The sequence below is a fragment of the Nerophis lumbriciformis genome, linkage group LG04 (genome assembly GCF_033978685.3).
Source record: "Nerophis lumbriciformis linkage group LG04, RoL_Nlum_v2.1, whole genome shotgun sequence".
In the NCBI taxonomy this organism is placed as follows: domain Eukaryota; kingdom Metazoa; phylum Chordata; class Actinopteri; order Syngnathiformes; family Syngnathidae; genus Nerophis; species Nerophis lumbriciformis.
In genome coordinates, this window is record NC_084551.2 from 40,695,048 (window position 1) to 40,711,970 (window position 16,923).

General features: G+C 37.5%; 1 protein-coding gene across 2 annotated transcripts; it reads left to right on the forward strand.

Moving 5' to 3' along the window:
- Nucleotides 1–2,613: 2,613 nt before the first annotated feature.
- pdp1 (pyruvate dehydrogenase phosphatase catalytic subunit 1) lies at nucleotides 2,614–16,286 on the forward strand. Of its 2 annotated transcripts, XM_061955053.1 has the most exons (10): nucleotides 2,677–2,746; nucleotides 5,704–5,787; nucleotides 6,119–6,380; nucleotides 6,463–6,630; nucleotides 8,665–8,876; nucleotides 9,054–9,135; nucleotides 11,584–11,678; nucleotides 11,760–11,928; nucleotides 11,995–12,213; nucleotides 14,330–16,286. In XM_061955053.1, the coding sequence occupies exons 3-10, from the start codon at nucleotides 6,132–6,134 to the stop codon at nucleotides 14,693–14,695; spliced, it is 1,560 nt and encodes a 519-aa protein (XP_061811037.1). In that variant the 5' UTR covers nucleotides 2,677–2,746; nucleotides 5,704–5,787; nucleotides 6,119–6,131; the 3' UTR covers nucleotides 14,696–16,286. The 2 variants fall into 2 exon arrangements, with proteins under 2 accessions (XP_061811041.1, XP_061811037.1); XM_061955057.1 differs by lacking the exon at nucleotides 5,704–5,787 and having other exon boundaries at nucleotides 2,614–2,746.
- The last annotated feature ends 637 nt before the right edge of the window (nucleotides 16,287–16,923 follow it).

The following is a 16,923-nucleotide window of genomic DNA, read 5'->3' on the forward strand; positions in this document are numbered from 1 at the left end:
TCATTACTCTAAAATAATTACAATGAAAATATTTTAGTCAATAAAGTAAATAAAATAATTTTATGTTTTTTAGCTAAATTTCTACATCTTAATGACTAAATGTCAACTTCCAGAAATGTTTTCATATAAGTGTGTGTGTGCGTGTATATGTATATGTATATGTATGTATATATATATATATATATATATATATATATATATATATATATATATATATATATATATATATATATATATATATATATATTAGGGCTGCGAATCTTTGGGTGTCCCACGATTCGATTCAATATCGATTCTTGGGGTCACGATTCGATTATAAATAGATTTTTTCGATTCAACGCGATTCTCGATTCAAAAACGATACTCTTCCGATTCAAAACAATTCTCTATTCATTCAACAGATAGGATTTCAGCAGGATCGACCCCAGTCTGCTGACATGCAAGCAGAGTAGTAGATTTTTGTAAAAAGCTTTTATAATTGTAAAGTACAATGTTTTATCAACTGATTGCAATAATGTAAATTTGTTTTAACTATTAAATGAACCAAAAATATGACTTATTTCATCTTTGTGAAAATATTGGACACAGTGTGTTGTCAAGCTTATGAGATGGAATGCAAGTGTAAGCCACTGTGACACTATTGTTCTTTTATTTTATTTTATTTTTTATAAATGTCTAATGAAAATGTCAATGAGGTATTTTTAATCACTGCTATGTTGAAATTGTAACTAACATTTATACTGTTGTTGATAATATTAATTTTTGTTTCACTACTTTTGGATTGTTCTTCGTCGTGTTTGTGTCTCCTCTCAATTGCTCTGTTTATTGCAGTTCTGAGTGTTGCTGGGTCGGGTTTGGTTTTGGAATTGGATTGCATTGTTATGGTATTGCTGTGTATTATTTTGTTGGATTGATTAATAAAAATAGAATTAAAATAAAAATCGATTTTTGAAAAATGAGAATCGATACTGAATCGTACAACGGAAGAATCGCAATTTGAATTCGAATCGTTTTTTTCCCACACCCCTAATATATATATATATATATATATATATATATATATATATATATATATATATATATATATATACACCCAAGACCCAGGACACGTTGGGAAGGCTATGTCTCCCGGCTGGCCTGGAAACGCCTCGGGATCCCCCGGGAGGAGCTAGACGAAGTGGCTGGGGAGAGGGAAGTCTGGGCTTCCCTGCTTAGGCTGCTGCCCCCGCGACCCGACCTCGGATTAGCGGAAGAAGATGGATGGATGGATATATATATATACATATTAGCCTTTTATATTTAGTGTAATTTCTCATATTTGAACAGCGCTGTGAAGCAATTTGTGGTTTTTTGTTACTTACTATTTTAGAAAGATCTTTGTTCCTGAAGTTATCCTAAGGCATTTAATAAAGCTACACATACAACAAATTGTGTGTGTGCATATATATATATATATATATATATATATATATATATATATATATATATATATATATTATGGTCTTACCTTTACTTATAAATGCGCCGCTGTTGTGCTGGATTAATGAACCCAATGATGGGAGTGTTATATCAACTAAAGCCCTCACTTAAACTTATTCGGGTGTTACCGTTTAGTGATCAATTGTACGGAATATGTACTGTACTGTGCAATCTACTAATAAAAGTCTCAATGATAAATAAATGATAAATGGGTTGTACTTGTATAGCGCTTTTCTACCTTCAAGGTACTCAAAGCGCTTTGACACTACTTCCACATTTACCCATTCACACACACATTCACACCCTGATGGAGGGAGCTGCCATGCAAGGTGCTAACCAGCACCCATCAGGAGCAAGGGTGAAGTGTCTTGCTCAGGACACAACGGACATGACGAGGTTGGTACTAGGTGGGGATTGAACCAGGGACCCTCGGGTCGCGCACGGCCATTCTTCCACTGCGCCACGCCGTCCCCCAATCCATCAATCAAAAGTTTTTTTTAATAAATATATATATATATATATATATATATTATATAAATACATATGTATATATATATACTGTGTGTGTGTGTATATATATATATATATATATATATATATATATACTGTGTATATATATATATATATATATACACTATGTATATATATATATATATATGTATACTGTATATATATATATATATATATATATATATACTGTATGTATATATATATATATATATATATATATATATATATATATATATATACTGTATATATATATATATATATATATATATATATACTGTATATATATATATATATATATATATATATATATATACTGTATGTATATATATATATATACTGTATATATATATATATATACTGTATGTATATATATATATATATATATATATATATATATATATATATATATATATATATATATATATATATATATATATATATATATATATCAACACTTAAGCATTTAAAAATATATGTATAAAAAAAAAAAAAAAACTCATCCACTGAATTTGATCAATATTACTTCAACATGGCCACTGACAAATGTCTTTAAAAAAACATCCCAAAACACCGGAACGGCATAAAATCTTATTTTGAAAGGCCGTGTTTATTTCCACGCGTGACGTCATGGGCGCTGTCAGTGTTCAGCTAATCAGGTTCCACTTTGGCGGTGCTTGGCGCTGACCAACGACGTCGCCATGGAGTGCTGGGTGGCGAGCCATCAACTTCAATAACTTATTACATTCTTTTTGTAAAGGTGAGTAAGCTTTGTGTCTTTTAGCCTTGGCTTATGTGGTAAATAACATACTTGACTCGTATAACCTTACGTTTTTAGGCGGGCATGACCTGCAGTTTTACCATAGTGGGTGTCACCCTCAGGCTAGTAGCATACTTTGGTTAGCATGCTAGCTTAAACATTTGCTCGCCAAGTGGGAACTTAAAATTATTTTTTTTTGCATTTAATAGTGTTGCACATTTAGTTCGCCTTGTATTGTTTTGTTGTTGATCTGCAAGCAAACCACGCGTTGTTGTGCTCTTTTGTTTTATGCCCTTTGACTGCTAGCTTAGGTGAAGCTTGTGATGTCAACATAGAAACGTGCCAACTTTCTAATTCAGCTTTAAATGGCGCTCTCCTCTTTGCTTGTGTTTCTGCATGACAGTAGATATGCACCAGACTCGCTTTATTTTACTGCGTCAACCAATTAGAGTAGTCTTACAAGGAAATAATTGTGATTATGTAACACATGGGTGTCAAACTCTGGCCCGTGGGCCAAATTTGGCCCGTCGTGTAATTTCACTTGGCCCTTGAGGCGATATCAAATTAACACTAGAGCTGGCCCGCCGATTATATACAGCGGCGGTGCCGGGGTAACACCGCTAATTCTCATAATTGCCAACCCCTCCCAAAAATCGTCACGTCCGCTTTTCACCCAGTCCAGCGAATGCTGGCCCAGTCACATAATATGTGCGGCTTCAGCACGCACACACACGTGAATGCAAAGCATACTTAATCAACAGCGATACAGGCTACACTGACGGTGCTCGTATGAATAACTTTAACACTGTTATAAATATGTGCCACACTGTGAACCCACACCAAACAAGAATGACAAACACATTTCGGGAGAACATCCGCACCGTAACACAACATAAACACAACAAAACAAAACCCAGAATCCCATGCAGCCCTAACCCTTCCGGGCTTCAATATACACCCCCGCTACCACCAAACCCCGCCCCCACAACCCCGGGGGGGTTATATTGCAGCCCGGAAGAGTTACGGCTGCATGGGATTCTGGGTATTTGTTTTGTTGTGTTTATGGTGTGGATTTACAGTGTGGCACATATTTCTAACAGTGTTAAAGTTATTTATACGAGCACCGTCAGTGTAACCTGTATCGCATTTACGTGTGTGTGCGTGCTGAAGTCGCACATATTTTGTGATCGGGGCGGCACGTTGTTGGAATGGATGAAAAGCAGACGTGACGACAGCTCGTGGAGAACGATAAACACAGTGGCTTTAAAGCACGCCCCCAAGACTGTGGTCCGGGTGGACGAGATATAATGACTGATGAACAACTTCGTTCGATAATGAAAGATGCCTCAGCTCAAAGCCTGAGCCCCAACATTAATGAACTAGCATCCAAGAAAAGATGGCAGGTATCTTGCTTGGGCACATCAGATTAGATCAGTGTGTTGCAAACTGAGCCGTTTAAAGTGCTGAATGGTTGCTTTATTCATTATTTTATTTTCAAATTTATTAGCCTGTGGAAAAAGTTAATGTTGATATTTACCTCAGAAGGCTGCAAATAGAAAAGAGGCATTACATTTTTATTTAAATTGTATTTCATATGCCATTGATATTTTTTAATTATTATTATTAGAAACTCGATTTTGCATGTCACTATAAAGTTTTATAAGCCTTGCTTGTTCAATATTCAATGCAAAACTTGTTTGGATATTGAAAGGTTAATTTGTTCAACCTTGGCCCGCGGTTTCATTCAGTTTTAAATTTTGGCCCACTCTGTATTTGAGTTTGACATCTCTGATGTAACACGAAGACATATCATATTCACCATGCAAACGTCCACTATAAGCTATTTTTAGCTGTAGCTGACCTATGTTGAGCTGCAACTCAAGACACGGAGGATTAAGTTACTTGTTTTGTGCTAAATAACCTTCATTAAACAAAACACACCTTGCACTATTACATGCGATTGCAAACAAGAGTCAGTAAGATTGTGATTTTTTTTGTAACAATATTTACTTAGCAGATCTGTATAACTACATTGCATCATACTTGGAGCTCTTTCTATCATTCACAATCTTTATGCAAGACAAGAACACATGTTTTTCTCTTTTATGCATTCTTAACCAACAATACCTCTAATACCTGGTTAATATTCAAGTCACGACATGTAAATGAAGTTTTATTGGCACTTTTTGGATGTTTTTTGGAGGGCTTTATAGGCGGAATAGATTACGCCCATTAGCTGCATTGTTTGCTAAAAGTACCGTATTTTTTGGACTATAAGTCACAGTTTTTTTCATAGTTTATGAAAGTTGCATAATGTTTTTTTCCTTCTTTATTATGCATTTTCGGCAGATGCGACTTATACTCCGAAAAATACGGTATTACAAATTAGAATGCAAAAAGAAAAAGAACAAAATGTGTTGTAGTCTTACATGTATTACTAAATGATAGGCAAAATTCCCCCCCAAAAGTGAAGTTTCCCTTTAAAAAGTGACATTCACATGCTTACATGTGCACAATTCAACTTACCCTTTCCTGTTTCTGCAGTTACTGCTCATTGATTTTCTGTGTTTAACAAGTACTAATTTAACTTTTTATAAGTAGCAAAAGGATAAATGTGTGGTAATATTAAAAAAAAGAATTTTTTGAAAATAAATAATGGAGCAATAGTTGACAAAAACATTGTACAGGTCAGGAAGTATGACAATACCTTAGTTCAGTGGTGTATTTTTTTCTGCCTTTTTACTGTCTTTAACATTGTTTAATGAACAGGGTACGTCAATGATAAACCTGACATAAACATTGTATAATGAACAGGTAAATATGACATTTTATAACATGTTGTAGATGTCTATTATTGGTCTTTGCAGGTGTAATTTATTTATGTTGAAAATAATTGAAGCCAAGTAAGAATTGATTAATCTTGAGTCATGCTGCCTGTTCTCTTTTCTTGTTCTCAGTAAGCAAAAGTCTAAAGGGACTTCATGTTGGGCCTTTTTGCCCCCTCAAGGCATCTGAGAAGGGGGGTCGAGGCTTCCCGCAAAGTAAGCACAATGAGCTGCGTTGTGCACAGGAATCATGAGTCTGTGATCGATGGGAATAAATCCAACGAGACAGCTTTAGCCACATTATACCAAACTCACAGTAGTAGTTGAAGTAGAACTTCTGAAGTTGAGCACAGTTGATGGGATGTTGCTTGACTCCAGTGTGTATTTAGAATATCTTTCTACTATAGGAAATCATAGAAGTCGAAATAATCTGTCCCATGGTCAAAACTGTTCCCGCCATAAAACAAAACCTTTATGAGCTATACAGGTAATGTTTTAACCGGTAACAAATTACAAATTGACTAACTACAAAGTTGTGTGTTTGCAGTGCTCCATCAGCCATGCCTGTGATGTCACAGCTGCTCAGGGGTTTGCCCCGGGCAACGGTCTTGTCCTCCACTCTGGTACCATGCCAACATCACCGAACCCATTTGGGGTCTGCTACCACTCAGCGACCTCCATCAAGGCGCCAGTCCCACATGTGTCACACTCCATCAAGGTGTTACCAGACCGCCTCAGCACTCCACAGCTACATCCTCACTCCACCGCAGGTCAACTCCATCCTCAAAGCCAATGAGTACAGCTTCAAGGTTTGTTGGAATCACTGTCCTTTGCTTTGAATCGAGTCAACTACCGTCTTTTAAGTTTTGTGTGTATGCGTGGTGGATCTAGGTGCCTGAGTTTGATGGCAAAAACTTGTCATCCGTGATGGGCTTTGAGAGTAATCAGCTGCCAGCCAACGCTCCGATAGAAGACCGCCGCAGTGCTGCATCATGTCTGCAGACCAGAGGAATGCTGCTGGGTGTGTTTGATGGCCACGCTGGATGTGCTTGTGCACAGGTAGAGCGCTTTACCACTATCATTGACATTCCAACATTGTATCTCACAATGTAAACACTGGCTTCACATTCCAGCAACCATTTAATCATATCTTCTCAAGGGACAGTTCTATAGAAATTAAACTCAATGATACAATCGTTAAATGTGCATAATTGGCCAAGACGTATTTGCAAAATGTAGAAGAACATTTTCATAACTACAAATAAACTCTTGTCTGTTGTTTTTGTAATGTCACAAAACGCACAGGGACACCTTTGACTGTGAGGGGCCCGCAATAGTAGCCGGTGTTCGTTGAGAAGACCAATATATGTTTTCATTTTAGAGTCTCTGAAAGACTCTGCAAGATTTGTCCTTTTTTTACAGAGTATGTAGAGGTCTCTGATTAATCACTAAATGTAGCGACAACGTGTTAAGCTGAAAACACTAATAGTCCGGCCTGCTCTGTCTTCCGATTCTCTGGCAGACCAGGTGCGTTATAATGTGTTAATGAATGAGGGCGAACACGATGCGCCAAATCTATTGCTGGCAGTTCAAATGTATTCATACATACATTTATGTATGGGGAAACACGAGGCATTATTTTCTAAATAGCTGGCAACACAAGTGGGTACAAAAACAATGGTGTCTTCTTGCTATAGTCAAGCATGGTGGTGGAAGATTAGTGGTGTACTATGTCACTGTGAAGCCCCAACCTCTGGGACCTAAACCTAACACACCTCAAAGATAACAATAAGCAATTGAGCACCTGTGTGGCACCCCTTAAGCTGAAGTAAGGTGGGTAAGCACAACTTGTCCTAACATCCACCAGTGGTGTTATCTGGATAGTGCACCAATACTGCTATATAACTGTTCCTTGACTTTATAGTTGTGTACTTAAAACTACCATTTCCACAGGTAAAAACACCTCTACAATCGACACACTAGTGAGTTTAGGCTTGTTGTCTAATGGGTTTCAACATATTTTGGAACGCCCACTTTAAACCCCAAAACATGCATCAGCATGCTGATGTCACCTATAGAAGACATATTGCAGTTTGTGTTTTGGCAGCATTTTCATCCTGAATCATGATATTTTTGCACATCATTTGAAGGGATAATCAAATATGTCTGCTAGGTGAATTGTTGTAGGTTGTGGCAATACTAAAGCCTCTATACATTTCCAAATGATGGCAATGTGAGGAAAGTATGGACCTCTCCAGTCAAATTGACTCGTGTAATATGGGACGGACCAAGCGAGAGGAGTGCAATTTGGAGTTATCATTTTAATGATTCTGAATTCGATGAAAAAGGGTTTTGGTCAGTTTGGATGGAAAACATTTAAGAGTCAAGCCAAATATGATCCAGAAAATTAGGAGCACCATCGAGGTGAGAATGACTTGGTCAAAACTTACAGAATAGCGGATCAAGTAGAGCAGGCCAAGCGTTCAATAACAGGAGGTAAGCCCCTAATATTCTATTTTGCATCCTCTTCTACTGATGTTTTCTTGAAGATTCTTCAGGAAATGCTGAAAGAGCATGAGGAAACACAGGCTATGGTGTCTATGGAAGAGCAGGAAAGTCAGAGAATGGCGATTCTTTAATGCTTCTTTTTTGCTCATAATTTCAACCATTTCAGTTTTGAAGTAATCATGGACCAGGGTGATAAAAACATACAATAAAATGATGAAAATAATAGTTTTACATGCCTCTATCCACACTGTATGTGGAGAGATGGGCTACAGTTTTTTGGATGACATCACACTAAGAGGGGGAGACATATTGAGTTTAACGACAGAAAGGTTGCGTTCCAAGTACAGTTAGTTACACAATACATTACTCAAAAACTCATTGATACTATGGGAAATGACTGCCAGATTAATTTTCAGGGACAAAACGTACATAAAGAGAACTTGTTAGGGAAATCTTGGCCCATCTGGACGCTCTGTGTTCAGTGTTTGCTGAAATATAAGGACTGTACTTACTTTGTGAGTTAATGTACACTGTACCGTTTGATGGTATTTTTTCAATGTTCCACAATCTCCCTCTTTCTACCAGGCGCTCAGCGAGAGGCTCTTCTACTACATCGCAGTGTCACTGCTGCCCCATGACACCCTGTGTGAGTTGGAGGCTGCCGTGGAAGCTGGCAGGGCCCTCAGTCCCATCCTTCAGTGGCACAAACACCCTAACGACTACTTTAGCAGGGAGGCTCAGACGCTGTACTTTAACAGCCTGCGGACCTACTGGCAGGAGTTGATTGATCTCACTAGGTGAGGACAATTTATTCGGTACACATGGACTTTAATAAGAGACAACACTAAGAGCTGCACTGAAGATTGTGCCTCTACAAAGTTCGTAAAGCTCACTATTGACTGACACATCGTCACTAATGAATGGAGATGTTGTTGGTTTCTATGAGGTGATGCTCTGGTCTCCTCTGCTTTCAGCCCAGGTGACGTCCCAGAAACCAGTGAGGCTTTGATGAATGCCTTCAAGAGACTGGACAACGACATATCCTTGGAGGCTCAGGTAAGTTCTCTGTTATTGTACTGCTGATGCACTCCTTTCAAGAAAAGCAGCACAGACTCATCAACACCACAAACAAATGTCAGATGACAATTCCGTGTACTTGTACAGTTGCACTACTCTTAACAAAACAGGCACAGTGATTGCGGATAAGAATGTTTTCTTTGTGTTAAAATCAGCACTTCTATTGATATTTTTTTGGTCCTAGTTGTTTTGTTTAAATTTTAACTAATTTATTTAAGTGTTATGCAGGTTGTTACAAAATGCTATTTTATTAAAATTGTGAATGTCATGCCCTCGTGACATCCATCCATCCATCCATTTTCTACCGCTTATTCCCTTTGGGGTCACGGGGGCGCTGGAGCCTATCTCAGCTACAATCGGGCGGAAGGCGGGGTACACCCTGGACAAGTCGCCACCTCATCGCAGGGCCAACACAGATAGACAGACAACATTCACACTCACATCCACACACTAGGGCCAATTTAGTGTTGCCAATCAACCTATCCCCAGGTGCATGTCTTTGGAGGTGGGAGGAAGCCGGAGTACCCGGAGGGAACCCACGCAGTCACGGGGAGAACATGCAAACTCCACACAGAAAGATCCCGAGCCCGGGATTGAACCCAAGACTACTCAGGACCTTCGTATTGTGAGGCAGATGCACTAACCCCTCTCCCAACGTGCTGCCCGCCCTCGTGACAGTTTTGTTTAATTTCAGATACATTTTCAACATAAATCCATCTGTTAATATAACCATATCATATCATACCAATATCAAAGTAATTCAATACAACAATTTTAAAATAAAATATAACTAGAAATCCACAGGCTACAATGAGTGGTTTAACAGAACATATTTTTTAAGTGTAAATATTCTTTAAAATGACTAATTATATTGAATAAAGATAGCTCATCAGTCTAAGCAGTTTGTTTGGATTTCATGCTTGTCACTTTCCTCTATATCGTACACACATGTACACACAGGAAGCGCGTGCACACATACAAAAACAGTCCAAGAGAAGCAACTAACAACTTGCAGTCATGTTGTTGACGCAAATCACCATTTGTGGGTCCTGGGGACTCACTACTTTGAAAACCTATCAACATTAGTGGTCATTTTGGCATGTGTATAAGTAGCATTATGACCAGTTATATAATTGCATGTGATGTGATGTCAGTCATGCCATTTGACTGTGTGTGTAGCTCAGTACGTGTGTATGACGTAGTATGACTTGAGTACAAAAATCTGTGGGACAGGGATGTTTCATTGAGGGTTGCATTAGGTTTTATAATAGCTTTGTGTTTATATGTTTGAGTGGCCCTGTGTGTTATTGTGTATGTTGTTTTCACTGTCAAATGGGACAGTCCAAAAAATGTTTGAGTTATGTAAAGTATTTGCTGCGGTGAAGAAGAGGCTGCATTGATGGCTCAATAGTAGTAATATTGTGTTATTTAGGACATGTTATATTGCTCTTATTTTTTTCCTGTGCCACTAAAATGTTTTCATTTAGTAGCACAAGCAAAAAGCTAAGCATACTGCACTGCGCTTAAAACATTGATAACAAATTCATAAAATAACATAAAAAAAGAGGTACTGACTTTTTAATCAAGCTTCCTGAGGGAAGTAAATATGTGACATTAATGAATGAATCAAGTCTTCTGAAAGACTCTTTAAAGTGAACGATAAGTTGTAAACCGTTTGTTTGGTAAATGTTTTTATGCACATGCAGATGCACTGTCTGCATTTTCCCAGGCTGCATGTGCATACAGCTTGACTGGCGACTGCACAAGAAAATGAATCAAATAAATGAAGTTAAAAGAAACAAAGGAGCATTTAGACTCACTTCTCTGATTCGTTGTTCTGATTTGGATATGTAAAGTAGTTCAAGTGTAATGCAATTTTGTCTTCACATTTTTATCATGTCTTAATTTTCATTGTAGTTTTGTTTATAATTTTATATACAATGTATTCCTACTTTTTATTGGTTTAGTTTTTCTTTATTGTTCAAATGAAATAATCTTATTAATTATTATTTGTGTAGTTTTTCTTTATTGTTCAAATTAAATAAAAGTTTTTAGGTGATGACACCACCTCATGCAATGGAAATACCAAAAAATAAAAACCCTTAAAAATATATATATACAGTATATTTATGATAACAAGTCAGTGTTTTGAAGGGAGCGGCTCTTCAAGATTTCTTTAAAAAGCCATAAATCTCATCTGTAGACGGAATTTCAGCTGTTGTCTTTTTCTTGCAGACATGCAAGCACTGTCATGTCAAAACTAAACAGAGCTGCAGTGTTTTTGGATGCACATCACTATATCAGAGCAAAGTAGATTCTATTTTATTCACAGTTATTTATCCGTTTCTAGACCTTAGATCTCCGTCTGCTGCTCTGTAATGTCGCCTTTAAAGTCCATATTCATTTGATGACTTTATGTCTGAACAGGTTGGCGACCCGAATGCTTTCCTGCACTACTGGGTTCTCAGAGTGGCCTTCTCCGGAGCAACTGCATGTGTGGCTCACATCGATGGACAGGACCTGTACGCCCGACACCAACACTAAAGGCTTCAAGAACTCATAAGTTGTGATGTAGGTTTTTACTATTATGTGTGTTCTTAAAGGTATATTGCCAACTCTGGTGACGCTCGGGCGGTGTTAGGAGTGCAGGAGGAGGATGGCTCCTTCAGTGCACACACGCTCTCCAATGACCACTGCGCCCAGAACGAGGGCGAGGTGGCTCGGATACGAGGAGAACATCCTTCATCTGAGAGGAAGACTGTCATACGACAGGTGCGACTCTTGTCATGTCGCAACGACTCCTCGTTAACGTTAGACGCGTGTCTCTTGTCCAATCAGGACCGCTTGCTGGGCCTCCTCATGCCGTTCCGCGCTTTCGGCGATGTCAAGTTCAAGTGGAGCATCGAGCTGCAGAAGCGAGTGCTGGAATCTGGGCCCGATCAGCTGCACGAAAACGAGCACACCAAGTTCATACCGCCAAGCTACCACACTCCTCCGTACCTGACGGCCGAGCCGGAGATCACCTATCACAAGCTGAGGTCACAGGATCGATTCCTGGTGAGACTTTTGCTTCTTATCTTTTTACAGGCCAGAACTAGCTTCCTAAACACATCCACTCATGTCCGCTAGGTGGCAGTAGTGTGCTTTACATAGTCATTGTCCAGTAGTGGTGGGCCATACTACATTTTTCATAAACCATACAATACCACTACAGGGCTTGGTATTACCCATATTTTGGCAAAATACATTTAAACTTAATTCATTTAAACCTATGTTACACTAAAATAAATGCTTGAACTCTTTTATTTACTGATTGTATATGCCAATATACAAAAACAAAATTACAGATGAAGGATAAGGACATTATAAATTCATATTGTTATTATTGTAATATTAATGCTAGTTTATTGTGGTTATACCTCCAGTATATTTATAGACAATACAAGTTTCTGTTGTGATGTTTAGTAATTTATGAACTAATAATACCTACAGTACCGGTACATTACATATACTGGATACCAAAGTATAAATATCACTAGGAATGAGCAATTTAAAATCTATATTGCAATATATATTGCAGCCTCCTGCGATAACGCTGTTTATCACACTATATTATTTGGTATGTAAATGATAATAGAAGCATTTCAAAACATGTCACAAAGGTTCCTAGTTTGGCTGCTGACATATGCAGTAACATATTGCATCATTTCCAGTTCTATTATTTTCTCAAAACTATTGTTAATTTACTGTCAATACCTGGTTACTTTCTGTTGTAACATATTTATATCTACATTTTAATAAAATGTAATAAGCACTTATTCTTCTGTTGTTTGGATACTTTACATTAGTTTTGGGTGATACTACAAATTTGGGTATCGATCCAATACCAAGTAGTTACAGGGGAAGTATCTGTCATACCAATGCTGATGCTGGTACTTCAAATGTTCAAAATCATTGAATGATTCAATTTGTGATCACAATTATAATCAGACAAAAACACAGGATAGTGATGTAACAATATCTGGATATTTTAAATGATGTCCTACTATTGGCTTTGATTTTAATTCTTTGTTTTTGCCCTTAAAAGGAAACTGCAGTTTTTTATTTACTTTGCCTATTGTTCACAATCATTATGAAAGACATGACGAGGGATGGATTTTTTTTATGATGCATTCTAACTCGTGAATAAACATAAATAAAATTCAGCTTACAGGGGAACCAACGAGAGGTCCTCTATTCCACCCATAAAACCCAATAAATAACCATCCAAAAACCGCCAACAATACTTTGTTTACATTTCGTGACCTGAATATTAACCAATTATTAGTGATGTTGTTGTAAGCGCTAACGCAGACAAACTATTTATAGCGGCGACGTGATCACTACCGTGTGTCCCTATGTTTACATCATCGAGTGGTCTGCTGTTTCCTCGATTCCCTGCTCCTTGGAAGTTTATTGTAGATCATAAATCATGCCTCTCACCTGGACAGAAGAAGGCTGAGGACGTATTCCGACTAGTTGGTACACTTTGACATCCAATTTAGACCCAGGAATGGCAAAAACGACACAAAAAGACACTTGGTCACTCCCCCATACAGCAGACCTTATACAGTAAGTGATGTTTTATTATGTTTGTTGGTTCTCATGAAGTCTGCAGTAAGTAATAATCAGTGATGAAGAAAAAAAACAAACGTTGTGATGCGTTTTTTAAATTAATGTGCCGTGTATGCTTAAAATGATCAAAATACGTAAATATTAAATGTTATATTGTACATGTGCCCGTTACTACATTACATATGTACTTACATAATGTATATAAAACATTAATGGAGGTGTTTGGATGTTTTTTCAAGGGCTTTATAGGCAGAATAGAGCGTCTCCCATAGGCTCCATAGTAAGTGGACTTTTGATTGCATTTATCTATTATTTAGAATCCATTAGAAAAAAAATCCATCCATCCTCATGTCTTTCAGAATGATTGTGAATGAGAGGCAACATTCTCCCCCAAAAAGTGCAGTTTCCCTTTAAAGTACCAGTATAATGTGAGACTTATGTTTGTGAGTTAGTAGATATATATTTATGTATGACACCATCTCTCTACAAAATAGACTTTTTTTACATTTCTGATGTTTTGATTGACACAATCAAGTGAATCCTAGTCTTCAACCTGCAGGTGATCGGGTCGGACGGCCTCTGGGAGACGCTCCATAGACAGGAAGTGATCCGCATCGTGGGAGAGTACCTGACAGGTGTGCACCAGCATCAGCCGCTCACAGTCGGGGGCTACAGGGTTACCCTAGGACAGATGCAGGGCCTGCTGGAGGAGCGTAAAGCCCGCGCATCGTCCGCTTTCGAGGACCAGAACTCGGCGACACACCTGATGCGTCATGCCGTGGGCAACAACGAGTTTGGCACGGTGGACCATGAGAGGCTGTCTAAGATGCTGTCGCTGCCCGAGGAGCTGGCCCGCATGTACCGTGATGACATCACCATCATCATCTCACAGTTCAACCCGCACGTGATCGGAACGCAGCGCTGAGTAAACACACACATGTAACTGAAGGTCGAGTGGTTGTGTGGATGAACTTTTTAATATTTTTTTCAAATATTTATGAAGACAGACAAGTTGCATACATCATGTTACCTTACTGTATTTATGTAGTTAACACTTTGACGCTGTTACAAACGTATCTTCTGCCAAAAGATCCTTCAAAGTTCCCAAGAGTGTCAGGTGGAAATTCCACCAACTTCAGGTTTGGCATGATGTTGGAAAAAAAAAAGCGCTGAATTATGTTTCACAAAAATATTATTTTATTGAAGGAATGTGGCTTGGCTGCTTTACTGCTCAGCTTGTAAGCTTTTAATGTTGTTTTCATTGCAAATAATCCAAAATGGCCAGATTTACATGATATTTTATTGCTGGCCATCTTTCTTTGTTTATTTGCAATATATTAGTATATATATTTAAATATATATCGACTGTAAGGGATGCTTATCTTAGCTTTAGCACATTCTCTACCAGTGATTTCCAACCGCTGTGCCGCAGCACATTAGTGAGTCGCAAGAGGTGGGCAATGAGAAATGATCTCATTAACTTAATTGCTCTGAAAATTATTATTTACCACAAATTATATCTTTGTTCATCAGAACAATTGAATGTTCTTCTACTAGATGGAAGAAGGTACATACTGTAATTAGTAGAAGTAGAAATCTTTGGGAACCTCAAAATCCATTTGATTTTGATCTTGGGGTGACGATTTCATTCAGAATCGATTCTGGATTCAACACGATTCTCGTAACGTATTATTTGGTATATCGATTATAAAACCTTCTCAACACAGGTCACAAAGGCGCCTCTTGGCTGCTGACGTACAACTTATACACGCAGCCTAAAAAAAAGTATTTTTAAAAACATAGTTTTTAAAACTATTTACAGAAATCAGAGAATGTTATTCAATCTAATACAATAAAATAGAGCAACTTCAATCCAATCCCAGTAACATTACCAATAATAATAATAGCAATACTTTGTAAAATGTTTTTAATCCAAAAATAGATTCTTAAAAAATAACACCGCTTCTCAAAAATTATGTATCAATTTAGAATCTAAATTAATAAAAGTTGCGATTTGGATGTGAATCTTTTTTTTTTTTGCGCACCCCTAATTATAAATCTTGTTAATCACCTTTTGCAAAATGTGTGCCTTGGCACAACAAAGGTTGGGAAACACTGCACTAGAATACATGTTAGTCATTTCTTATCACTTGTATTATTATTATTATATATTTGTCTAGGGTGTATCCCGCCTTCCGCCCAATTGTAGCTGAGATAGGCTCCAGCGCCCCCCGCGACCCCGAAGGGAATAAGCGGTAGGAAATGGATGGATGGATTATTATTATTGTTGCTATTATTGTTGTTACAACACTTCGTTTTATTTCTACATGACTCACACAGCAGTGTTTTTGCTGCACTTCAACTCCAGTCAAATAGTCTCTATGTATGCTTGGATATTTATTCATGTTACATGCTTTTATTTTATCTACGGTGGATGTATAAACTGTTATGAAAAGTGGGCTCTTATTTTGTATATGGAAAGATTAATAAACGTACATAACCAAAAATCTGTTGTCTTAAAGCATTAAATCTCAAAGTGTGGCTAATGTGATTTTCTTGCAAACCTTTAAAATGCACCAGCGCTGCAAAATCACGATTTAAAAAGCTAATTAAAAAAAAAAAAAAAAATTCTGCTGTACAAAGAATTGAAAAGCATTAAGTAGGTCATGGCTGTGTGTTTACATACTGTGTTCCTGAATACTGCCACTAACTGGATTCCTATAATAATACATTAATGACGAGTCAAACAAGTTAATAATCTTCCCATTGAAAAGTTGATTTAAAAAAAGTCGTTTCTGACGAAGAAAAGCAACGTAATAATGATAAACAGTTGTTACAGAGTAGGTGACCTTCATGTTTGCATATGACATAATACAAATATGTGGCCTCATAATCTTCTTATTTACTTGGTCTCCACAGCAACTGGCCTGTGTGTGTTTGTAATTAAAATGAAGTCGTTCAGTCGTACTTCCATTGAAAAGGAGGTCATGTGATGTAAGAAGAGAGAAGGACACTTTTTATTACATTTTCTAATTTATCTGGTTACATCAGATATGCATCTACATTGCATATGTACATAACCTATAATAGATGACAGTATGTGCACTGCGTATCATATAATATATTGTGACTAAATGGAATTTATGGCTTTTT